Here is a 27,988-nt window from a genome sequence, read left to right on the forward strand (position 1 = left end):
ACCAAAGTTACACTTTCAAAACGTTATCGATACGTTGTTTGCGCAACCGGTTTATTTTGGAAGTTTCAAGTGGATCTCTTTTGTAAAGTTCGAATAATTAAAAAAAAATTTAAATGGAAAACAGAACTTTTAGTGAGAATCTGTGTCCCAATTTAAAAAAGTGACTTTTTATCATTTGTTTGCAAAAAAACTGACTTATTTGCATAACCTCAAAAATTTTCTGATTTATTTCCATTTACGATTTTATGTAAGCTTTTACAATTTTGTTAACTTTCAGCAAACAAAATGGAAACGGAAATGGATAAATTAAGATATAATGAGTTGTTTTTTTTTTACTTAACCCGCCGTTTTTACCCGTTTTCAAGAAAAACGTTTTTTTCTGGGCTATCATGCTATCACAAAAGGCGAGTTGTTTGAAGTTTAGCTGATTGGATGTTCGAAAAAAGAAAAGCCCTTTTCGGTCGTCAACCATGTTGAAAAAAATGTCGTACTGCTGATATTTGCGAAAGTTCCATGAAACGCATGTATTTTGCAATTATTTATCTAAGAAAGATGAAAATTATGGAAAACAATTTGGAAAGGATGCTAAAATATTTAGATCTGAAAACATAGCGTTTCTTGCCGATGAAGTTCTTTTCGAAATCAAAAAGCCAACTGTGTCGACCATCAGCCGGATTCTAACTTTCGCTCTCGCTAAAATGCTAAAATAGGAAAGCTAAAATTTTTCCGAATTTTTAGCTATCTCCAAAAATATATCCTAAATTTTTGGTGATACATAATCCATTTTAATGGTGATAAATAGTGAAAATGGAAGTATGTGATAGCAAAAAAAATGCCAGCCTCAATTTGGATCCATTACATCTCCTGTAGCGTAGGCATGGCTATGTTACAAATACACTTGAGCCGATTCGCAAAGACCATTGATTAGCAGCCTTCGCAAAAGGCAAATTCTTGAGAGAATTTACGGATTGAAATTTCAAAATTTTTTGCTCAAAGTGAATAGAGCTTTGAACATTCTTTTCAGAAATTAGTTTCAAAAATATTCGTATTCTTTTCAGGAAGTTACCAGCGAATTTTGGTTAATGTGTCACAAAGCAGTATGCGTATTCTCAATATAAATAATATCGGTGGAGAATTTGGGAATACTTAAACCTCAAGTGAAAATGAAGTGTTTTATGAAGAGTAACTACTTTAGGAACCTCTCCTCAAGACATATCTGCGAGACATGTACTTAGTAAATATTTTTCTTTTATTTAATTTACGAATTTCGATAGTGCCATAATTAGTCGCTAGAAGAAATCATTTATGTACATGTGACCATACTTATTTTATTATGTAGCTAATTTTAAGGGGGAGGGGGCTGAGTATGGTAAGAAAATAACTTGTTTCAAAACCAATCTAATTGGACAGCGTTTTTGGGTACTGTCTAAACACATATACTCAACATTTGAACATGAAAAAAGCAGAAAAGTATGTTTTACGAAAGCCTAGTCATGTTTTCACATTTTATTTACTGCCTTTACACTGTTTTTAAAGTTTTCCATCTTTTTACATTAAAATAATGCAATAATTTAGCTGCTATTAATTTCGCACAGAAAAAGTAATCATTTGACTTAATATGCCTTGCCAGAGCGGGTCAGTGGCAGAGATAGTGTTCTACACTATCCGCCTTCTCCTCGTCCCTGCAGGCACGATAGAAATCGTTAGAGAGATAACCCATTCGCCTAGCATGAGCTCCCATTAGGCAGTGTCCTGTAATTATACCGACAGCTGTGCCATGTCGATTAGTATAAGAGTTTTAGATCGTTTTTCGTTTATAAATGGCCAGATCTGCTTTGTAACAGAACATGTTGGTTCTTTCGCCTAACGTTCGTTGGCCAATTTCATTAAAATAGATTTCCGTCGGTGCTTACTCGAAGACGAGGGAACGCCTGCATCGAGCACAGAGTTTAAAATATGCAATTTTTATTGAGCTTGAGGCCGTTTTTAATGAAAAACTATTTTGGAAAAGCCACAACAATTTGAAAAAAAATGGTAGAATTGATAGCTATTTCGGAAATCAACACATTACCTCATCAGACTTCTTCAGCGGGATTCGAACCGTCGACCCCAGCTGACTCAGCCAGTTGCATACGCACTGTGCTAAGTTCGCCTTCAATAAAAACTGTGAATTAACTACCATAGAACAAACCTTGGGTCAGGTATATTACTATCTTTTTAATTATACAAAAAAATATAAATAGAGGTGGTAACCTTCGTTCGTTATTTTTGTTTGAAAGCTACTCTCTTCCTCTTTCATATGATACCAAATTTGTTTAAAATGGATAAGCGGTTTGTTNCAATAAAAACTGTGAATTAACTACCATAGAACAAACCTTGGGTCAGGTATATTACTATCTTTTTAATTATACAAAAAAATATAAATAGAGGTGGTAACCTTCGTTCGTTATTTTTGTTTGAAAGCTACTCTCTTCCTCTTTCATATGATACCAAATTTGTTTAAAATGGATAAGCGGTTTGTTTATTATCCGGAAAGGACTTTTGTTTCGGATTAAAAAGCATTAGGCCAAGTTTAACTCGTAAAAAGAATAAAGCTGACTTCCAAAACGTCAATTGCTTTGCATACCTACAAAGTATAATGTTCCATTACGCCGAAGTACAACATATTGACAATGTATACTTTTCCAAAACGCATCTGAAAAGTTGTCGAAACGCATCGCTAGAGCAATCAGCGCATCAGAAACAAAGTTGGTGCTTCGTTTGTTATTGGTTACCATTGGTGTTTTAGAAATGGAAAATTCAGAAAAATTGTTCATTGCTATATTGAATATTTAAAATATGAAATGTATATGGTTGCAATGTGTCGCAGCTCTGAATATACCAACAGTTTGAATACCGCAGTATAACAGTATCCAAACATTGTATTAATACGTTTTGGAAGTCAGCCTAACTTTTAATTTCGGTCCCTGGAATATTGCGCAAATGCACTGATAAAATGTAAATATATCTTGGAGGTCACAGAAGAAATGATTAAAAATGAATTACAAAAACTAAAATCGAAAAACGCTGATGACGTTACACGTTCTCCAAATTCAGAAACAACCAAAAGAATGAGAATGAAGAATTCTTTGGAACACAACGGTGTTTAAACAAAGATCTTGCCATGACGCCAGTAGTTACTTAGTGGCGCAGGTTTGATTTACGACCATTTAAAGAGTTTTTATTAAATACATTGTTCCAATTTTTCCATTTTTATTTACTTAAATCACCTGATTTACTCACCTAAATTATTTCTTAAAAATACTTGACATCCGCATTCGCATCCGCGGATGTCTAAAATTCCACATTCGCAACATCCCTAATATGAACTATACATATATATGTATGTACGTATATTTGCTTTACGGAATTTTGTAACGGAGAAATCGAAGAACCTATTTTAATTTTTTTTTTAATTTTGCTTAACGAAATTCTGTATAGAAAACTCGGAAAACCTAAGGATAAATAAAACAAGTGCGCAAGTATGGCTTTCCGAGTGCGCACCTGTTTTATTTATCCATATGGTTTTCCATGGTCTCCATATAGAAATTTGCAATACAGAATTTTGAAATACAAAATTTTGAAAACCGGAATAATAAAATACAGAATTTCGCTATACCGAGCTTTGAATATAGAATATTGAACCATAGTTATTTTGTACCCAACCCATGCAAATTTGTTCTGATTAATCAGAATTATCTTATTTCTGCAGTCTCATCACAATTGAGTTTACTGTAAGGTTCCAGCGGGTGACAGGTAATAAGATCAACGGAAATAAGGTCACCCTGGTGCGAAATAAAGTCAGTTGACATTATTTCCTTTTTAAAAACGAAATAAAATCCATTGACATTGTTTCTCTTTCAAACATTGTATTTGCTTAGCTTCGCGGCGATCCGCGTCAGCGCGCACACCACGTCACGCTACGCCGCGGCCCCCGGCCCCCCTTCCCCGNGACATTATTTCCTTTTTAAAAACGAAATAAAATCCATTGACATTGTTTCTCTTTCAAACATTGTATTTGCTTAGCTTCGCGGCGATCCGCGTCAGCGCGCACACCACGTCACGCTACGCCGCGGCCCCCGGCCCCCCTTCCCCGTCTCCCGTCGTACTGTAATGCAGGTAGATTCAATTTTTGTATACGTTGAAATACATTTTCTATATATTTTAAACATCGAGTGCTTATATTCAATAATACCCTCTATATGCACACTTTTCACAAAGATGAGTTTCTGATATAAACATCCACCTAAGCTTTAACTGCCATCAGTGATATTAATGTTACCTTATATAACGACAGGTAATAAGTCCCAGATGGTTTCTAAAATCACAAATTAGTTTTTGTGCGAATTGCAGATAGAGGGTATTAATGAATTCAAGCCCTCGATATTTCACATTTTTATATTTGTAAGATATTGGATGCCAACTTCGCTCAAACCGTGCCATTTGTCCCTATTTTACTTCAAATGGCACTTAATTCTTCAATTTGGCACAAAGGGCCAAAATGGCACTTTTGTAAAAAAAATAACATTTCAATACATTTTTGTGAAATCCTTTGCGTGCACTTCATTTTCTCAACTAAAATGTTCTAATTTATAAAGGCTATTCAACTGGTTTATCTTATTTTATCATTACACTTTTGTTTGGAAAATGTAGCTTTATTTTATTTCTAAATGTGAATAATTAAAAGGAATAACACCTTTTTTGGCACTTTTATTTTTCTATTTGGCACATTTTGGCACTTTTTTATCCTCAATATGGCACCCCATAACTAAGGATAGTTGGCAGCCCTTATTGAAGATTTCTGCTGTGTTTTGGGGCAACGACTTGTCTGCAGTAAAAAAGCATATAATTTTTGTTTCAAAAGTGTGTGAAAACCAATCAATTAACTTGTGTGATCTCGGTTCCGATATTAAATAATCAATAATTGTTTATACCCGGATTTTGGCACATTGGCTCGTTGAATGTGCCATCTAATAAATAAAGTCGTCATTCTCCTTAGCTGCTTTTAAATGATGTCGTCACAAATCGCTGGCGGAGATATGAATACAGTGTAAGAAAATTCTTTTTCTATAATTGTTTCCTTATAGAAAAGTTGGTTTCTTTTCCACCTTAGACATTCCGAATTCATTCAAAATATGCTAATTTAAAACACAGAATCCGTTCAGTGTTCCGCCGGGGTTTTTGGACTTGGACTGTTTCTTCAATTTAATAGTGTTCGCTTTATCAATAATCTTATTCATCTATTAAAAACAACACTTACGGGGCAATGTTTATTGTAAGAACAACATTTTTTTCTATGAATCGACATACTTTAAGCATTGTTGACGCTATTTCCATTTGAATGAGGAAATAGCGACAATGACTTTATTTCCACATTTTTGTTGACTTTATTTCTCACCAGGGTGGGAAATAAAGTCAATTGACCTTATTTCCATTGACCTTATTACCTGTCACCTTCCAGAGTAGGGGGGAGAGAACTTCTCCTTAAGGAGTACCTCTCGTTGCATGCCTGGTTATGGACGCGCCCCCAACTCTGACGAGATAATTCGTCTTTCAAGGAGAAGCCTTATAAGCTCCACCAGAGTCCGCTCCAGCCCCCTTGGAAAAGTGAGCCCACAACGGCCTCTGGAAGAGGAGTGTCAAGAAAGATGCCTAAGCTAAATTCCTTAAAGGCGAGTCCTTTTTCAATTTTGGACACAATTTCGTGAAGCGCAGTGTCCACGAATTTGCCCTTAGAATAGGGATGTTGACACTCCGAGACGTCCTCAGAAGAAAGACGCTGTCTGACATGGGCGTCAAGAAGCCTTTCTGGAGTTTTAAGAATAAATGACGTTAGGCTTATTGGCCTAAAGTCATTAGGTTGAACGTGATAGACCCTCCACCATTCGGTATAAAGATTATCCAAGCCATCTTCTAGGAATGTGACAAAGGCTAATGCAAGCCTTAAAGATCTCAACAACCAGTGGGCATAAAAGATCGACTGCCTTCTGAATTTCAACAGGGAATATGCCATCCATGCCATTTGTTTTGATAACTTTTGATTTTAAAACTTTAACAAGTCATTATAAACAAATTATGAGATTGAGAATGGAAATCGTGGGGCGCTTGCAATAGAAATGAAGTGATATCTTACTAATATTATAAATGGGAAAGTTTGTATGTTTGGATGTTTGAGAAATCATCACGCGGAAACGACTAAACGGATTGGCATGAAAATTTGCACACAGATAGCTTATGACCTAGGTTGGAAAATAGGCTACTTTTTTAAGACTTTCCACCTGTTAAAAATCTTTAATTTAATTCATACGCTGAAATGAGTGAACTGATTTGCATGGAAGTTTCCACACAGATATGTTATGAGCTAGGTTGGAAAATATGCTACTTTTTTTAAGAGTTACCACCTGCTAACAAAGTTTAATTAAATTAATAAGCGGAAACGTCTAGAGGATTTGCATGAAATTTTGCAAGCAGATAGCTTATGACCCACAATTGAAAATAGGCTAATTTTTTGGAAGAGTTGCCGCTTGCTAAAAAAGTTTATATAAATTAATACGCGGAAACGACTGAACACATTTGCATGAAATTTCGCACACGTTGGAAAAAAGGTCACTGTCTTAACAGTTGCCACCATTAGAAAAGTTTAATTAAATTAATACGCGACAATGACTGAACTGATTTGCATGAAAGTTTGCACACAGGTAGCTTATGACCTAGATTGGGAAATGGGCTACTTTTTTAAGAATTGCCACCTGTTTGAAAATGAAATTTTTCTCTCAGATTGTTTATGATCTGGATTGAAAAATAGGCTACTTCCTTAACTGGTTTCCCGATCAGAACGAAATAAGGTACACTTACTACGGATTTCGCAAAGATGGTCTTAGACTGAAAGTAATTCCGATAACCCAAGGCTCCTCCCATAGAAATTGGAATTTTCATATTACATACATATCTCTGGAAGAATTTGTGGGAGAGAACTGGAACTTGGTATAGAGATATGTATGTGAAATCAATGTTGGCATTAGTCGATTGATTTTGTAATCAATTAGTTATTTCGATTAAATTCAATATGATTACAGTTAATCATGATTAATTTTAATCTGACTAACCAGTTAATCGTAACCGCGATTAAAAACTTAATTACAAATCATTAACTCATTGATCAAGTCGGTTTGGTGATTCATCAATTTATGCTGGAATTTTCCTGTGCACACAAAGCAAGTTAATCCGTTATGGCTAAGTCGGGTTTCCTTATCAATCTGAGCAATTTGGTGTGCATTTTCATTAAAATCTATACCAACAAACGTTTTACAAACCAGGTTTGTAAAAGTTCCCAGTTTATGTATTACCAATAACAATAATTATAATTTTTTTTTATATTATGTGCTTTTAATAAGCGTAAAACACAAAATAATTACTATAACAGGTGTTTGGTTTTAAATTCGGACAAACTAGACAACTTAATCAGATTTTATTTTTAATTGGATTAACGGTTAATGATTAAAATTAGTTTATCGTAATCGCAGCCAGCGATTAACAATTAAAAAATTTAATCATTATTCGTACAGTTGATTACGACTAATTAATTTTAATCGTCATCGCGATTAACATTTTAATCGTTAATCAGATTAACATTTTGCCAAGACTGCGTGATATCATATTCATACTCACGGAGAAAAATGGACGGTTTTGGAAAAGAGGCGTAGCACCTCCCATACTGACTGAAAGTTTCATATTGCATATCTCTTTAAATGTTTGTGGTAAAGTACTCAAGCTTGGTATGGAAATACGTAGTATGTATGTATGTGAAACTAATACCATACTCACGGAGAAAAATAAGAGTTATTGGAAAAGGTGGAGTGGCGACTCCCATGCAATTTTATTTTTCTATGCTGCATATCTCTGGAGGTTTGTTGAAGAGGACTGGAACTTGGCACCGAGATGTGTGTACAAAATTAATTCCATACCCATGGAGAAAAATTTGCGTTATTCGAAAAGGGGGCATGGTACCTTCCGTACAGATTTACTTTTTTATACTGCATATCTTTAGAGGTGTTCATGGTAGAGTACTTTGACGTGGTACTGGGGTATGTAAAATTAATTCTAAATTCATGGAAGAAGATTCGAGTTATAAGAAAAAGGGGCGTGGCACTTCCTGTACAAATTGACTTTTTCTTGCCACACATCCCTGTAGAGCTGTCAAACTATCGATGGTACTATCGATAGTATCGATGGTTTTGGGTTTTGATCTACTATCGATAGTTTTTAACACTATCGATACTATCGAAAAATTACCACTCTTAGTTTTGAGCCATTTTCCAAGCGGTGACTATTTTGTGGCTAATAAATTTATTATACGAGAAAGTATTTTGAGAATAAAATAATATTTTTTCTATAGTTTTGCGTGAAAATATAGCTATATATAGCTATAGTTTATTTTGGAAAACAGCCCTAAATCTTGTCAAAAACGAATGGCTGTTGTGATTTTTAAATATGCAATTTAATGTTTAATAGTTGTAACTATTGAACTGATCCCTTCATAAAAAAATTCAACCTTAAGTTTGTCAAATATTTTTCGTGTTTAAAACATTGATTATTTTATGTTATATAACAAAAATGGATTTCTGAGGATATATGGTATGTACACATACATAACTAAACAAGTTTAAAACTAAGTTTCTTGGTGAGTTTTTGAAAACAATATTCGAGCCTGTTATGGTTTTCGACGTCGTCACGACGTCGATGTTATTTTTTCAACAAAAAGTAGCACTCGTAGGTCCAACTCCAGTTACGCTGACCACAGTATTTGTGAGGAAAGGTGTTCTTCCTGTGGTAAGCGTAGTTAGAGTTGGACTTACGAGGGCTATTTTTGGATGAAAATATTAAAACGACAACCATAATAGGGCCGATTATGTTCTTGGAAAATTTTTTTGGATATTGATTACTGTACACTGAATCACTCCCCATACAAAAAAAAACCGGTACTGTTTTTCCATTGGATTTAAAAATTCTATTTTATTTTAAGACTTCCACCAAAATATCTCGGAAAAATATTAAGATTTACGTGACCTGGACCGATTTGAAAATACCTCCAAAAATTACCTCAGATGACTAAACAGTTTAAGATTAAAACATTTGCATAACAATTTTTTTAAACAATTTTCTACGGAATCATAATATTGAGATTTTTGATGCTGTTTTTGAACTTTTTTCAAAGATTGGTTTAAGAAAAACTTGATAACTCAGCCAAAACCTTACCAATTTAGACTTATGAGATATCATTGGTAAGGTATTTTCTCACCCACTGATACCTCACAAGTCTATATCAGTAAAGTTTTGGAGCGGTTATTCAAGGTTTCTTACAACAATCTTTGAAAAAGGTTAAAAAATAGCACCAAAAATCTCATTATTATGATTCCGTTGATACAAATTTTTAATATTTTTATGTAGATTTTTTAAGCTTAAACTTTTTTGTCATCTGAGGGGATTTTTCCAAAAAAATCTTTTAAGAAACTATTTATATTCATAAAAACTCTATTTTTAGAGATATTTTCAAACCCGTGCAGCTCACGTAAATCTTAATATTTTTTCGAAAAATATTGGCAGAAGTCTCAAAATATATTAGATTTTGTTATCCTGCCGGAGGAACCGCAACTTGTTTTGGTGATGTGCAGTCTGTGTTTAAGCGACTTATGTATTTCCCGCATAAACAAAGAACAGCGAACACACACACGCACTTGTATATTGCACTCCCGCCCAAAACCAAGTGCAGCGAATAAACACACGCACTTGTAAAAATAATTCGTTCGTTCTTGGTTGGGTATGCATTTTTTAATGCACTTCTCAACTGCCGCAGAACAAAACCTACTAAAGTAGTTAATTGCTGGCACTCCAAATCATGCTCAACAATCTTGCTTGATGCATCACAACTCTTTCGGAGTTGCTTCACGGGGCTCTGTATGACTTTCAGCATACCGAGGTGGTACAAGAGCTACCATTGGCCACGGCGCCTACCCAATTTTCTGCACATAAATACATAACCGATGCTCAACTTGCTTGACGCATCAACCCACATGCTCAACAAACTTGCTTGATGCATCACAACTCTCTCGGAGTTGTCTCACGGGGCTCTGTATAGCCTTCGGCATACAGAGGTGGAACAAGAGCTACCATTGGCCACAGCGCCTACCCAATTTTTGAACTTAAATAAATAACCGGTGCTCAACACTCCGCTTGACGCACACCCCCAAAAGCTCTTATAGAGTTTAAGCGGCAAAGCCGCAGCGCTACAAGCCGTAGGAACTCTGCATGACTTACAACCATGCAGAGGTGGTAACTGATGGTTATCATTGGCCCCGATGCCTACACAAAACATTTTTGCTTTAATAAATTTGTATGCAAATACATTCATCCTGGTCCTCTCACTGAGTTATTCATACTGTACACCAGTGCCCGCCAAAAAGAGAAAAGTCTTAAAATGAGAATGTATTAGTTATGAAACAAAAAATGAGAATGTGTTGGTGGTAATGCACGGAAAAAAATTCTGTGTTGTATTACTTTTTATAAAAACTTTGGTATGTTTTTTTGCCGTTTTTTCATTGTGCGCTATTTTTTAGATTTAAACAACATAGAAACATATAATGAAAGTTAACGGCCCTAAGAAAGGAAAAAGTTGGTAAAATTTTATATGTATTGTACAAAATTATTATTATTTTTTTATAATTTAAGTGTGGATTTCTGAGCAAAAAAGATAACGTGCTTCGAGCACTCTGAATATTAAAAGAATATTTCGTTGATTTCAAGTAGAAATAAAATAAAAATATATATATCTAATATATATTTATTTTAAAATTAGGTTAAACTTGACATTTAAGAACAATTTAAAATAACGATTAAACCAAAAGATAAATAACAAAACATATTGTATGTTTTAATTGAGGACTAGTCTGGTATTAAGAAAAAATACATAATTCACAAAGTTCTTTTAATATGAAGAAAAAGCACGACTTGGTACCATATACATACCTATTTCTAGGGGTGTATGTACGAAAAATTGTGTTATAAAATTCATTCTGCTCAGTGTACCTACTTTATTCAACAATAATGCGTCATGAACCTGCTTCGCCTATTGTTTGCATGCAACTAAACAAAATTTGTTGCTCTTCTACTCTTTCTGTTGACGTTCGGATTGTGTACGTGTAAGAAGCCGATTGTGTACATGAGAAAGGCCGAATATAGTTCGTTTCCCAGGAAAGTGTTTGGCGGGCACTGCTGTACACTTATAGAAATAAAAGAAAATATGTTTAGTATATAATAAAAAAGTTTCGATAGTAGCGATAGTATCGATAGTGAAGCTAAACTATCGCAAACTATCGAGTGGCCTCACTATCGATATCGGGATTTTTCACAAGACGTATAGCACTTTGGTTATCCATGAACAAAACGGAAGAGTAGCTCCCTTTGTTTACCAATTCCGCGAACAATAGTTTCAGCCACACTAATTCTTTCACTGCTTCTGATGCTGCGATGTATTCTGACTCTGTAGTTGACAAAGACACACTTTTTTGTCGTGAGCTGAAACAACTTATAGCACTGCCATTAAAAATAATGAGTGTTCCCGATGGAGATCTGCGAGTATCGACATCACCGCCATAGTCAGCGTCGCTGTAGCACTTCAAACATTGTTCATCGCCTTTTTTGTATAGAATTCCGAAGTGCATTGTGCCTCTCAAGTACATTAATATTCATTTTAAAGCCTTCTCATGGACTACCGTTGGCTTCTCAAGATATCCGCTCACACTGCCAATTGCGAAACTTATGTCAGGTCTAGTTCCCACAGCAAGATACATTAAGTTGCCAACCAGTTGACGATATGGAAACCCCTTCAGCTCCGATTCTTAAAAATTATTCAATACTTGGTTCGGATCACTTGGTACTGCAACTGAATTGCAATCTACGCTCTTGTATTTGTGCAGGACTTTCTGCAAATGAGCAGACTGGTGAACGAAAATTGAGCCATTTTCAAGTTTCTCAATTTCAAACCCTAAGAAGCAGCCCACATCCATTGTGCGAATTTTAAAATGGTTTTGCTGATAGGTTGTTACCGCAGATACTCTTACCATATTATCGCGAACATAGATACCATCATCAACATAAACTGCTAAAATCACGGTGCCTCCTTCATGACTTACAAATACACATGGATCCGCCTCGCTGACCTTGAATTCGAAGTTTTTAACAAAGCCCTTGAATTTTTCACTCCAACATCTGGAAGCTTGCTTTAGTCCATACAGACTGTTCTGCAATTTACAAACACGGCCGCTGTTGTCGTTAAAACCGACTGGTTGTGTGCATATAGACTATTTCTTTAAGCTCGCCATTTAAAAAGGCTGACTTTACATCAAACTGCTTCATGTACATGTTTTTGCTAGCAGCAATGCTAAAAATCGCACGCGGTGATGTAAAACGTACAACCGGACTGAACGTACCACTAATCGCGCTTTGTAGCGTTCAATTGAATCGTCTGGATTTCGTTTAATTTTGAAAATCCATTTATTATCAATTACCTAATGATCCTTCGGCGCATCGACTAACATCCAAGTTTCATTTTCACTCAGTGCATCGTACTCTTCTTTCATGGAACGTAACCAACTTTCGTTATCGGGTGATTTTATTGCTTGCTCAAAAGTCGTCGGTTCCTCCGTAATCGTTAGTATAGCTAGTGCCATCGAAGCGCTTTCTTCTTCTCGACTACGTAAGCGAGAATTTAATATGTTGCCTGGATCAATATGACTCGTAGTTCTTGCCGTTGATTTATTGTTTGAAATACCATCCACCGTTTCACTTTGGCACTGGTTCGCGGTCGCATCTAAATCATCTTCTGTGATAGTTACCTTAGCTGGTTGCTCCGTGAGAAATTGCACATCTCGCGCTAGTGACACATTATTAGCTTCGTCTAAAACACGATAACCCTTGTGATTGTTGTCATAACCGACGAAAATGCATTTCTTCGATTTTGCTTCAAGCTTTGTACGCTTTTGTTTTGGTATGTGCACATACACTTCAGAGCCGAAAATACGAAAATGATGAACTTATGGCTGCTCACCAAACCAAACCTCGTAGGGTGTTTTCCCTTTTACCGTACTAGTTCCCGTATGATTTAAAATGAAAACAGCTGTCTGCACTGCTTCTGCCCATAAACGAAGATCCAGACCTTTCGCGTGCAGCATCGACCGCGCCGACTCCATTATAGTTAGATTTTCTCGTTCGGCGGCTCCATTTTGCTCTTGAGTATAGGGTATAGATCTCTTCATTGATGAACTCAGTCCCGTTGTCGGTTTGTAAAATTTTAATTGGGTGTCCACAATGTTTCTCTGAAATGTTTAGCACGATTTTAAACTTTTCAGTAGCATCAGATTTAGCTGTAAGGAAAAATACAAATCGAAATTTTGAAAACTCATCTTTAACCCTGGAAGGTCATGGTTCGTCGTTTTGACGACGCGAGTTTTTATTTTGCCGTAATCGCTGTTTTCCTTTGTTTGTATAGTGCTAATTTTTCGTACAGCGCTAGACGGTGTTGTGCTGTTGATGTTTGCGGTTACTTAGATTCATGCGCTTCGTGTAGGTACTTATTTTTTAAATGTGCGTAGTCAAAACGACGAAGGTTGAACTTTGTGTATGTTTTACGTTCATGTTTTCAAAGTAATTTTCTTAAGTTTTTTTTTTCATTGGTTTATATATTTTACTTGTGCAGTTATAATACACGATGATTGCAATCAAAAGTTATACCGACGAAGAAAAAAAAAATTGCGCGATTTGTCCCCCTTCTAAGCGACGCTTAACAAATCATCCTGTTGAAAATGCCAAAAAAGTCTCTGTGGAGAGCATAAAATAGAGCTTTGCGCCTCTTGCACAAAATGAGAACTGCCGTATCTGAATTTTTTTCCTTTTTTAGTTCATAGTATTATTTAAAAAAAAAAAACACTTTAAATGAACTATATGTACTTTAAGTTATTTAGTTTTTATATTTTCTAATTAATGTATTGTACAAAAAGCCAAATGAATCAGAGCTGTGCAATCTTGAATTACAATCAAAAGACTAAAGAAAAACTACTTGATATTGTTTTATTTAAAAAAAAATATACACAAAATAATGTGAAAATAATAATTTTTGTGCATTTTGATACACAGGTTAATTTAATAACTCCTTTTAGAAATGCCGTCGTCGAATCGACCTTTGCGTTATAAAAATAACGATGACCTTCTTAAACTTAAACGATGTTGCTTACCAAAAGCGCAGCCATCACAATCAAAATTTTCATCAGAAAAGTCAATGTTGTTGCTTCTCAAACATGCTTTAAGTTTTGGTGACCTAACCTTTCGTGCCATACTCGCAACGACGTGCGCTTAATTGCAATGCTCGCTGCTATTTTAGGCTCTATAACTTTAAAGAGCATATGAAACATACCACCTTTTCTCTCTGCTAATGCGACTACCTCATCTTCATCAATCAATTTAAAAGTATTCTTGTCCGACCAAATCGTATGACCATTGTCCATAGCTTTAGTGGTGGAAAATAAATTTGCATACAAATCTGCTGAGTACAGTGCATCTTTAAAATTTTTTTCTATCCACTTAATACCATTGAAAGATAAGATTTTTATATCACCACGTCCAGTAGCATTCATTTTTTTCCATTTCCAATTAAAACTTGATCTGGTTCCTTTAAATCGTTATATGTGAAAAACCAGTTGCGTTGATTGCACATGTGACATGTGGCACCAGAGTCCAGTAGCCAGTTATCTGGTTGCTGCAGAGATTGAGACAAGTTGTTAAGAAAATCCTTATCGCCATACGACCTTTCAGTGAAATGGTCTTGGTTTCTTAGTTTTGCCTTCATCTTACAATCACGTTTCCAGTGACCAGTGCGCCCGCATTTGAAACACTTGCCCTTATGCTTGGTGTTAGGTGCAGCATTTCTTTGCTTAGCCAATAACGCCTCACTCCTGCCTATTTCAATCAAGCTCACATTTTGAACACCCAGCCGACTTTCCTCAACCATGAGACGATTGGTTAAATTAACAATTGTGCGATGCTCAATACCCGTAGACTCCCAAGCAGTGTGGGCAAACTGTTAATCTGATTAACGATTACAAATTAACGATTAAAATGTTAATCGCGATTAACGATTAAAATTAATTAATCGTAATCATCCGTACGATTAATGATTAAATTTTATCAATCGTTAATCGTCGGTTACGATTAATTAATTTTAATCATTAATCGTTAATCCAATTAAAAAAAATTTTATTGAGTGCTCTGGTTTGTCCGAATTTGAAACCAAACACGGGTTATAGTTTTTTTTTTATTTTTCACGCTTATAAAAAACGCATAATATATAAAAATAATAATTATTATTATTAGTAATACATAAATAGGGAATTTTTATAACCCATCGCACATGTGCAGAGGGATATTAAAACCTAGTTTGCTTAGCGTCTGTTAAAATAGATCTTAATGAAAATGCACACCAAATTGCTTATATTTATGAGGAAACCCGACTTTGCCATACCCAATTAACTGGCCTTGTGTGCACAGTAAAATTCTAGCATAAATTATTTAATCACAAAACCTTCTTAATCAAATTAAGGGTTAATGATTAAAAATTAATTTTTTTAATCGCGGTTACGATTACCTGTTTAATCAGATTAAAATTAATCGGATTGAATTTAGTCGAGTTAACTAATTGATTAAAAAATCAATCGATTAGTGCCAACACTGCTCCCAAGCCGTTGAAAACTGCTTATACTCAGGAGGCAAAGTCATTAAAATCTTTGTTATGAGCATGCCACTATCGATGTTTACGCCAGCAACATTCAGTTTGCCCACTAAGTTCTCCAGCGTCGAAATGTGCGTTGCTATATCATGGCAGGGATCCTTTTTATACGCATAGAATTGCTCCTGCAACAGATGTTTGGCAGATTCATCTGTGTGCTCATAAACTGAATGCAATTTCTCCCACATTTGTTTTGCCGTAATGCAGTTACACAAATGGACAAGTACGTTGGCTCCACAGGAATTCACTATAACTCTCTGCGCCTTTGCATCTTTTAACGCGAACGATTTATTGTCTGCACCTTCCGTCATACTTCCATCAACGTAGCCAAAAAGTTCACATGCCATCAAGTTAACTCGTACCTGGAACTTCCACATCATCCACTGTGATGCGTCCACGAATTTCTCGATGACAATTTCTTTTTCCATCGGAGGACAGTTTCAAAAGTTCACAAGAATCAGCCAAATACTAAAACCAACAATACTTGTGACTGCAAAAAGAACCGTATCCTTTTGTGCAAACAAAACCTGTCTACGTGACTAAAAATCACACAAAAAACTAACGGATCGATCTTTTTGTTATTTTTTTTTCTGTTATACTTGGCCGCTACGCTGGGCCCATAACCTAATGAAACGCAACCTTTCGATATAAAAATGTTACTAGAATAATGTATGTACATGTTGTGTAATTTATATGCATGTTGCCAATAAATGTTTACAAGAGATGTTTATGAGAATGTTGACAGAGATGTATACAAGAACGTTCACAAAAATGTTATTCATATGTCAACAAAACAATCTCAAGAATTAAGTTTATACAACCCTAAGTTTCGTTTCCCAACGATGCACAGCCTCAATATTGTTTTGTCATCTAACAGTGATCAAAATTTTGGTGAATATTGGAGATTTGTCTCCAAAAATGTATATTTTTTTGCAAACCACAAGCAAAAATGGTTTGCATATGTATCTTCAAGAGTGTTATAACAACGATTGCAGTACTCAGAGAATTCATCGTGGGGCAGGCTTTTTAACATTGTAATTTGTAAAACGAAACATGAATTTTTGCCATATTTCTGAACCGATTTGTAACCAAATATGTAAATTTGAATTTTATCTGAAACTATTATTAGTTAAAATTTAGTGCATTACCTTAATATGAACTATACATATATATGTTTGTACCAGGGATGTGGAATTTCAGACATCCGCGGATGCGAATTCGGATGCGTATGGTTAAACGCTAACATCCGCGCATGTCAAGTATTTTTACACCCGAGCGCACTTGTGCACAAGGGTATTATAAATTTGTTCACATAACGGTTGTTTGTAACAGGCAAAACGAATCGAGATAGATATAGACAAATATATACATAAATGATCAGAATGAAAAGAGAAATCGATTAAGCGGTGACTGTTTGTCCGTCCGTCCGCCCGTCTGTGCGCACAATAACTCGACTACAAATTGAGATATCTTAACGAAACTTGGTATGTGTACTTCTTTTGAGCGTTGGACGGATGGTATTGAAAATGGGCAAAATCGGAAGATAACCACGTCCACCTCCCATATAAAGGTAGTTTTGAGAAATACGAAAACTACGATAGTTTAGTAACTACTGAAGCTTATTCACTCAAAATTAATATTTACAATCATTTTTAGGCGAAAAATAAGATTATAAATTTTTGGAAAATGGGCGTAGCCACGCCCACTTATGATTACATGTGTATATCTTGGGAACGGCTCCACCAATTTCTCCCAAACTTGGCACAGTTGTTGGCCTTGACAAAACATACCAAACGGCTTAGAATTTAAAAAATCGGATAATAACCACGCCCACATCCCATACAACGGTAATTTAGAGAAATACGAAAGCTTCTATAAATTAGTAAATACTGAAGCTAATTTATTCAAAATTGATTTTTGCAATAATTCTTTAGCAAAAAATAGGCTTATAATAAAAGGTTGGAAAATGGGCGTGACTCCGCCCACTTATAACCACATATGTGTATCTCGGTAACCGCTCGATCAATGTGTACCAAACTCGGTATGATTATTTTGGTTGCCACATAAAGGCAAAACGTTGAAATTTTTGCTATCTGGCTAAAATTACGCCCATTTTTTATAACGGTAAATTTCCGAAATGTTTGAAACTTTGATATTTCGAAATTTAAGGAAGCTAGTTTTACCCAAAATTGATACTAACAACAAGCCCTTGAAAAGAAGTAACATTATTATGGAATTTTAGAAAATGGGCGTAGTGCCGCCCACATATATCTATATAAGTTTATCTTATTATATCTAACTGAACGTTCTATCGAAGATGTTTGAAATAAACGTAAAACCACCACAGCTTACCATGTAGCGGTAGTTTTCGGAAAGGTGAAAAAACTATATTGAACTTAGACTTTTTTACTTGTTAAGAAATAATTTAGGTGAGTAAATTAGGTGATTTAGTTAAATAAAAATGGAAAGGTTAGTAATTTTTAATATTTTTTTTTTTTTAGTATTTGAATTTAAAAATTGGAATATTGTATTCAATAAAAAGTTTTTAAAGGGTCGTAAATCAAACCAGCGCCACCAAATAACTACTCGTTCGAGGTGACAAACTTAAAAAACTTGAAACTTGTAAATTCTTTTTGATTGACGCTGCACCAGTTGAGAGGTCTTTCAATTGTATTTATTTTTTTTATTGCGGTGCAATAATTCTTTATTGAGAATTGCATCGGGCTGCAAATGTCGGGTGTATCCTCCTGACTTCCATCTTCACAATCTTGTATCATGGCAAGATCGTTGTTTAAACACTGTTGTTTTCCAAAGAATTCTTCATTCTCATTATTTTGGTTGTTTCTGAATTTGGAGAACCTGTAACGTCAACAGCGTTTTTCGAGTTTAGTTTTTGTAATTCATTTTTAATCCTTTCTTCTGTGACTGAAATAGCTTTTAAGCAGAAATAACGAAAGAAGGTTACCACCTCTATTTGTATTTTTTTATCATTTAATACTAAAGAAATTCATATACCAGACCCAAGGTTTGTTCTATGGTAATTAATTAACATTTTTTGTTGAACTATTTTTCTATGGGTTGCTTTGCTCGTTTAGACATTTCCTTCATTTGGTACCAAACTTGTTTAATTTGGATAAGCGGTTTGTTTATTATCCGGAAAAGACTTTTAATTGGGAATAAAAAATATTTGACCAAGTTTAACTGGTAAAAAAACTGTTATTTTCGGTTCCTTCATTATTCGCATTCGCAAAAGATCCGCATTGATTATTGCTAATGCGAAAGCGAATGCGAATGTTAAAATTAATGCGGAAGCTCCGCGATTGCGAATGCGAATGCGAATATTCGCAACAACCCTGGTTTGTACGTATATTTGCTTTACGGAATTCAGTATTGGCAAAATCGGAAAACCTATTTTTATTTATTTATTTTTAATTTTTCTTAACGAAATTCTGTATAGTTTTTCGAGTGCGCACTTGTTTTATTTATCCATATGGTTTTCCGAGTTTTCCATATAGAATTTTGCAATAAAGAATATTAAAATACAGAATTTTTGAAAAACATAATATTAAAATACAGAATTTCGCTATACAGAGTTTTGAATACAGAATTTTAAATACAGAGTATTGAACCATAGTAGTTTTGTACACAACCCATATAAATTTGTTCTGATTTATCAGAATTATCTTATTTCTTATTTATTAGAATTGGGATTCTAACACAGAAATTTAAAGCTCTGTTCTTGATAAATTATCAAGATTGAAAATGCTATTGGCAAACGTTGCATAGCGAAACTAACTGGAAGAACATAGTTAAATATGCAGAAAACGTACTTAGAGGCAGAAAGCGGGACCTGGACGCAGGTGCACCGATGGATCTTTAGTTAATGAGAAATATGGAAGCCACCCCGAAGCAATGCGATTAGTGGTCCCAGGGTGGGCGACGGTTCCAATTCGGGGGAGTGTTTTAGTCTCCGGACATACTATTGTTGTGAAGATGGCTTTGATGATGCAATAGGCATTTTCGACCCCCGCCCGCGAAAAAAAGATTACAAAATGAAATTTCGTTTAAAAATTATATATTTTACTACGTGTGTTGGTATTTAAGCCTGAGAATCACGGAATACGGAATAATTGTTGACATCCCTAATAACTCAGCCACTCAGTCAAAAGCTTATTTGCTTTTAATTCCATATTTTTTTAATGTGACAATGAAATTAATTCACCTCAAGTTGAAATCATAGGGCTTTTTATTTTATAAATATTGACACATAATGCGAAGGGAGCTTTTTCTTGATACAAATATTGATAAAAATTCTTTACAAATAATTTATTAAGAAAACACAAGGTTAGGCTTTTAGTCCAAGGCACATAAATACAGATAGAATCCATTTTGACGTTGCTCTCATGAGAACCAAACCTTTAAACTTCAACTTGTTTTTCCTTAATTCCTATATTTCGTTTTTTTTATGTGGTGTTAAATATAAAGCAGATACCACTAATTTTTTAACGTGCCTCAATGTCCTTCGCGTAAGGAGCGTTGCGAAAGCAGCTGTGGGGCAGAGCTGTAGCGAAATGCCTTGCTGTGCGTTAAACATTTTAAAGCAGCAGATTTCATAAATGCAGCGGGAGGTACAGGAAAAGCACGTTTGATGCCAAGTGCTGCTCCTATGACCATTATGCCGGAAAGTCCCTCCAACAACACTGCAACTCATAAATCAAAAACAGAAAACAACATACAAATTAACAAATTATAACTAAAGAAAATAAATTAATAAAAATAAACTTCAAATTTACTTAAAAACGTCTACCAGTGAAATGTAATTTTTTATTTTTTCTTACGAACGCTCTTTTTTATTTTTACTTTCCCTAAATTTTTGACTTTTGTAGGTTTGACGTCAAATTGTCTTCTACCTGTTTTTATGGTACCATGTTTTAAGGCCCGTCCACATAAAACTTTGGCGTTGCGTTGGCGTCGCTTCAACAGCTGACTATGAATACATGAATTCAAATGCAGCCGTCCACATAGCCAAAATTCGGCAACGCTCAGGCCAACACAAAGCAAAAAGATGACTAACTCTCAACTTTTCGCGTGCGTCGCTCGTCAGCTGTTGCAAATAAATAAAATTATGTGAAATAGTTTTCCTTTTTAATCAAATTCGGGCAAGAAATATCGTTTCTAATACAATTATTGATATGCAATATTAATTTATCTGTCGTTAGTATGTTAATTTAGTGGCCCAAGCATTCGCTGCCAAGCGTTCATTGTAGCAAGGATATTTTTAACGTGCGTTCTGTCAAACCAATACCAACGCCAAAGTGAACGCGAAAGATCTATGTCAACCGGCCTTTAGTCTTTCACTTAATAGTCCCTGCCAGCATTTAATATTGCGGAAGTTACTAATTCGATACGACATTTCTGTAAAAATCATCGCAGATGATATCGCTACTTTTTCGAATCCGAATATCCGCTATCGGGAAGAACTGTTCCAAGACGTCACGTCTTTATGAAACGAAAGCGATACAGCAATTAGGAACTATTTCGATAGGAATAAGAGTAACTTGTGCGACAAAATTGGAAGTGTTAAAGAAGATTCTTGGGTTGGGTAAATTTTGGATAAAACGTAATGAGTTACGCCATTTTCATCCTGCTTTCGGCTTAGATTTCCAGCTGAAACGCACCCATATTTTATAAAGTTCATAAACATTTTAAAAAGCTGTTCCAAAACTTTGTAAAAAGATAATCAAACAACGCATCTGTGAACATTAAAAATATATTATTATTTGTTATTCGAATATGATAATGGTGAAACTATAAATAATAATAATAACAATAATGATAATGGTTTAATTTCTCAATGGAATATGATATTGCACGTTAATTGAGAAATCATAAAGAATTGAGAAAATAAAAAATATGTATAATTTTACTTGAATGACTTGCAATATTTGCTTTGTTAATTTTCAAAACTTCAAAGAGTCAAAATCGTCCGGGCATCTTTAAGAAGATAGAAAAGCGACATAAATGTGTTATTGCAAGGCGAATTAATATAAGGTGATAGCAGGAGTACAAAAACAAAAATTTACATGTATTTTGTTTTTGCTTTGGCGGCATAAACTGTCAAAATCTGTAAGAGTGTGTGTAGAAATTCAAACAAAATTTTTCAATTTGATATCAGAAGCCGTGCGGCGAAACACATACACAAAATCAGCTGAGCTAGTAACACCACCTTATATAAATTCGCCTTGTGTTATTGATTTTGTGAAACGAGTTAGTTATGAAACATATAAATCTTTACATGTTCTGTTAAAAAATATCTAAAATAACAAGCGATAATCCCCAAGTTCTATATCGTAGCAGTGGCCACATTGCGTGTTTGTCACAGACACGGTTTATGTCAAAAATTTTGAAGTGAAACTACCTTCTAAAAATTATTGTATCGTGCGAGTAACTATGCTATGATAACTTCTAATAGTGACGAAGAAATGACATCGTAGCGATAGGCGATAAAATTATCTTCCATTTGCTGGCAGGGGTCAAACTACATAACATATATGTATATACCTAAAATATCTACAGCGCATGTACAAATTTGAGATCGATTTTAAGCAATCGATATCCATATACCCACAAACATACATATGTTACTAACATAATTCAAGCGTTTTTATTTTTAATCCATAATTCGTTTATATTGACTTTTGCTAAAATTTTAAAATCAAAAGTTATCAAAACAAATTCTATGGGACTACGAAAAATTATTTAATACTTTTTAGTCTATTTACAGAAACGTGGTATACTAAAAAGTTTATTTTATTTTATTTTTATCCTATTTTGATGGTACTATTAAGGGAATTTGTTATGATACGGTATTCGCAGAGGTTAAAAAATAAGTATTTTTTTTAATTTACTCCTATACTCGTACATACATATTGCACGTTTACTAATATAAAGATGTAATTCATCATGTAATTTATAATGATTGATAAGGAGAATAGCCCAAAAAATACGATTACCACAGAAGTTAAGATGGAAGCAAATTAGGCGATGGGAATCGCTTACCCTTTCGCTTCAAGAAGACTTTATTTTAACATGGGCATATCATTGGCCGTAAGCCCTTACCCGCAGCATTACCTTGGATTGAAGGGAGAACGAATGGATAAACAGAATCCAGAGAAGCGAACAAAGAATGCCTTACAAAGAAACTAATCTAGAAATCCTAGATAAGTACATAGAGATTGTCTTAAAAGATTATGATTAATTAAATTTTTTATAAATAATTTTTTATGCATACATATATATGTTTGTATTTAGGTATTTAGATCTTACTTAAAAATCGGTATGTACATACATACATAATTAATTAAACTTAAAATTGTACTTCCTCACTCATGTACTTCACTTCATTGACTGACTTCAACTTCGCTGTAAATTAAACAAAGCAAACCATGATTTTTATGCGATGGAATTTTCAACAGAAAGTTACGATAGAAAAGAATTTTTGGGTATTCATTCTATTTTTCAGCTAACTACGGTGAAGCATTATACTTTACATTCCCCGTAGTGAATCAAAGCAGCGAAATTAATAAATTGTTGTAGAACATTCTGCTATGCATTACCGGCAATGCTAACAGCAGCGAAAAAATTAGAAGACATTCTAATAGCTTAAACAGACGGCAGCGTTGATCCGGATCAACTCGGACTTAATCGCGATCAACTGCAGTTAATTCCCGAGTTGATCCGGATCAACGCTGCCGTCTGTGTATGCTTTAAGGCAATGCGTTCTAGAACAGATTACCGCTGAAAGCGATTACCGATTTTTCGCTGGGTATGCTCAGCCTAACAGATGACTAAACTTCCAAAAAATGTCGAATGTACGTACATATTTATGTCGCTTTCCATCTGTCTTTTGGTATACTAATTGAACAATTTTCAAACTTTGATTGCCTTTTCTAACAAAATTGAAATTTTGAAATAATTCTGTATATTATTTAACGTGCGAAGATATTAATAGTCGAACATTTTACATAAAAAAAATGGTAGAAGTTGGTAGATTTTGTTAAAAGAAACAATAATTTAAACTTTTTTCTGATATATTAAGTAGGATAAATCAAGGCGAATTCATATAAGGTGTTGTTACCAGAGCAGCTGGATTTTCGCCTCGATGGTTCCTTATGTCAAAATCAGGGACCGTAAAAAGCAGTTATTTTTTTCCAACAGTTAAACTTGACCAGATATTTTTTAAGTTCGAAATAAAAGTCTTTCCGAATAGTAAACAAATTTGGTACCAAATAAAAGACGACTTAAATAGCTTTTAAACACAAATAACGATCGAAAGCTACCACTTCTATTTATATATTTATTTTTTTATAATTTAATACAAAAGAAATGCATATACCTGACCCAAGGTTTATTCTATGGCAATTAAAAAACATTTTTTATTTAAATATTTTTCAATAGCTGGCTTTCTGCAGGCTTTCCTCGTTTAAATATTTCAGTTTTAAAGCTATTTTAGTTATCTTTTAGTTGATACCAAACTTGTTTTATTTGGATAAGTGGTTTGTTTATTATTAGGAAAGGACTTTTTTCGACTTAAAAATATCTGGCCAAGTTTAGCTGTTGAAAAAAAGTAACTGTTATTTACGGTCCCTGGCCAAAATTATGTATGTATTTGTTATAATTCTTGCTGTCATTACGCGTAAAATTTGTTAGTGTAATTTTTGTTTTTGTACTCCTACTGAATAAAAACTATCTAACATTGACTCTTTCAAAAAAATCTAGCATGTGTTGTAATATTTTTTTTTATAAAACAACAAAAAATATATTTGGCGCCCGGCATACTTGGAGGAGTGAAACCCGATTCGAAACGAATGAAATAAAATGACAGCTCTTTTCTTTCAAATACTTTTTAAATTGATAAAGCGAACTCGCTATCAAATGCCGTGATCTCAAAAATATTTGCGATTAGAATTTGATTCCATCACGGATACCGTGTTTCGGGCCCTGTTTTAATTTAAAAAGGGGTTCAAACCATTACGCTCCACTTCAAAATTTTTTGATTAAACATGGATTTTAAATGAAATTTATAGATCATTCGTTTGGTAGTCTCCCATAAAAAAACTTATTGCAAACGAAAAATATTTCCATAACTAGCTGATAAAGATCGAATTTTACTTTTAAGTAAGGTATAATCAGAGTCAGTGTTGCCGCGAATCGTTTTTAGTGGTAGCCAAATTCCTTAAAAAAAAGGGCTAAAAAGAGCTAAAAAAATATCGTTGTGGCTAAAAATAGTAGCTAAAATTGTTTACTTACATATACATATATAAGTATATACGCAAGTATTTTCAATAAGTAATGGTATAGAAAAACAATGAACCCTGGAAAAAACTAATATTTTATCCAACCAAAAACATTTTTATGTAAAAGGGGAAACACACAACACAACTTCGCTGGAACCATCAAGTGATTGTAACATAAGGCTCGAAGCATATAATATACTGGTCGAATATTTATTTCTTTACAAATGAGGTTCAGAAACGATCGAAATTGTTTGAGCCGAAATTTTATAATTCTACATTTTTGTTAAACATTGGTTTTTTTAATTCAAAACTGTAATATTGTAATCTTTAGTTTTCCACAAACATGGCTTTGACTCATATAGTGCAAGAAATTTCCAACAAAATCCTTTTTCTTAAAAAAGCATATTAAGGGCTATAAAATTATTTATTTTAAATATAGTTAAATTGTTAATAGATAAGTTAACGTCCATAACACTTTTATAGTTTGAATAAAAACATATGTATGTATATATATCAGTTTTTTTGGTTTGAAAATTCGTCTCTTATGCCGAGTTTCCACTATGCATTGAAATGACAAAAAATGCATGCTATTTAAAAAAAATTCCATGTGGAAATGAACTTAATTACTATTTTTTTTATGTAATGACACGATTATTTTTTAATGCCCGACTTTGTCATTTTTGGCATTTAATGCCTAGTGGGAATCCAGCATTACATAAAAGAAAAGAATTAGATAATGTCGAGGATGAATACATTTTCCAAAGGGCTAAAAAAGGGCTAGTAGCAATTTTAAATTTATGTGGCCAAAAAAAGTATGTGGTAGCTAAATCTAGCCACCAAAGGGCTAAAACGTCAACACTGGTCTGAGTTAACTTTTCATTTTTATTTTAGGTGTGTTCGATTGCAAAATATGTTTACACTGCTTTCATTTCAATCCCTTTGCTTTCTTTCCAGAAAATATTAGTAGATCTTTAGCTTTTGTTGGTAAAAATGGTAGAAAATAAATTACACTAAAAAGTTGGTAGATGTACCAATACAGTGGTTAAAGCCGAGCGCTGGTTCAATATGAGCATATGTAGTTAGTTATGTGAGAAAAGTTTCGCACTGCTATTGCTCATACTGACTACAGTTGTATGTACTCTTTGTATGTAACTACATATTGAAATGCTTACAGCTGACGGATTGTTGCAGAAATAGGAATATTCCAAGCAATAATGACCGGCACATGGTGAACGACGGATAAGCACGCCTTATCCCCTGCCGGAAGTAAGTGATTTTATTATCACAAAATTATTTCGTTACTTTAATTTAAAATTAAACTATATGTTATTCAAGTGGATCGTATTGTTTTTTTCTGATAATATTGTTTAACTTGTTGATTGCAGTTTCACAAATAAACGAACGATTATGTACATATGTATTTATGTACTTGTACATATGCAAGTACATATATTTGTGTGCACTATGTACGATAACTTAATGTGTTGATGCTCCAAAAGTGCTGTTATCGAATTTTTTATTTTTTTTTTTGATTCTTTTTAAGAAACCACGATTTAGCGAACAAAGGTGGCGCATCCCGCAAACCGCTACTTTGGTTTGGCCGATTTTGACAATTCTCATGTAAAAGTGAACAACGCCTCAGAAACTTTAAAAGCACTGAAATTTACTAATCTTCTTCTTTTTCTTTATTTGCGCTGTAGCCGCTAATACTTTCACAAAAATCACATTTTTTAACAAGTTCTTTATTAATTCTCTTTATAAATCATATATTTTTACAATTTAACACAATTAAACCACGCCTCCTATCGAAAAATTTAATATTAAAAAAATTTACTAATCTAACAGTTTATTTTTTCCTCCTTAACGTCTTTGTTTACTATTACTTGAGAAATGTCATCGCCGTCGGGAATGCGCAATCTTGTATTATATCATTATTGTTAAGAAACTATGAAAATTTTACAGAAGCCGAATTGAGTTGTGCACGCGCCAGTGTTATTCGTTAAACTAAGCAAATACAATATCATCAAACAGCTACAAAGTCGCCTTCCTCGGATTAATTGCGATTAAAGCCGAAAAACGCAGCGTTCCTCAAACTGTGGTCTGCTTATGCGATGCTGCAAATGTGGTTGATTTTAAAGTACTATTATTTACTTCCAGAATTCAACCGACAAATTTTACCCCTTGATAAATAACCATCCCGGATTTTTAGAGCAAGTTTTTGTCAGCGCTGAATATGATCTGACATAAATGACATGGCCACTAATTGGAGCTAGCTGCATATAGCATTCCTGTAGTTATTCCTTCTAAAAGTATGTTCACATATCAATATTATCTCAATCTAAGCTCGTTTTTTAATCACCCCGTTTACATAGGCAAATCTCAGATTATTAGCTGTCAAATTTGTTGTGGTTGATATTCTCACATCTCAAGGAAAAGTTATGTTTCTTCTCTGAGCCACCGTGATCACGTTTTTCTGCTATAATAAGCAATATACATATATTTTAACTTAACATTTTATTAAAAATACCTTTACAAACCTCTTTTCCCTGCTAGCGCCCATTTTTGTTTACTTTTACATTTGGCATTTCTCCTCTTTTTCGCAAAAACAATCGATAAAACTAGGATGGACACCGAAAAGTTATCGGTTAAATCTGAGATTATTTAATAATTACAGATTAACAAGGTTAGGTGTTAAGCTCGAAAATGAGGATAATCTAGTTATATGTGAACCTAGTACAATACCTATAAAGTCTGGATAATGTTTTAAGAGGCCAACGATTTTCTGATATGATCCATTATCAATAATCTGATTTAGTCTTTC

General features: G+C 34.1%; 1 protein-coding gene across 1 annotated transcript in view; it reads right to left on the reverse strand.

The window, feature by feature from the left end:
* The window catches only part of nAChRbeta3 (nicotinic Acetylcholine Receptor beta3), a 208,755-nt gene extending 181,602 nt beyond the window's left edge, over positions 1-27,153 (reverse strand). The window contains exons 1-2 of the mRNA XM_017630341.1: positions 27,128-27,153; positions 26,340-26,424 (exon numbers count right to left, since the gene is read on the reverse strand). Coding sequence (XP_017485830.1) covers positions 26,340-26,394 — 55 coding nt within the window. The 5' untranslated portion in view covers positions 26,395-26,424; positions 27,128-27,153. The remainder of the gene's footprint in view (positions 1-26,339; positions 26,425-27,127) is intronic.
* Positions 27,154-27,988: the final 835 nt, after the last annotated feature.

Source organism: Rhagoletis zephyria, unplaced genomic scaffold (assembly GCF_001687245.7).
Source record: "Rhagoletis zephyria isolate East Lansing unplaced genomic scaffold, Rhagoletis_zephyria_1.1 Rzeph_scaffold_00088, whole genome shotgun sequence".
NCBI classification, from domain to species: Eukaryota; Metazoa; Arthropoda; class Insecta; order Diptera; family Tephritidae; genus Rhagoletis; species Rhagoletis zephyria.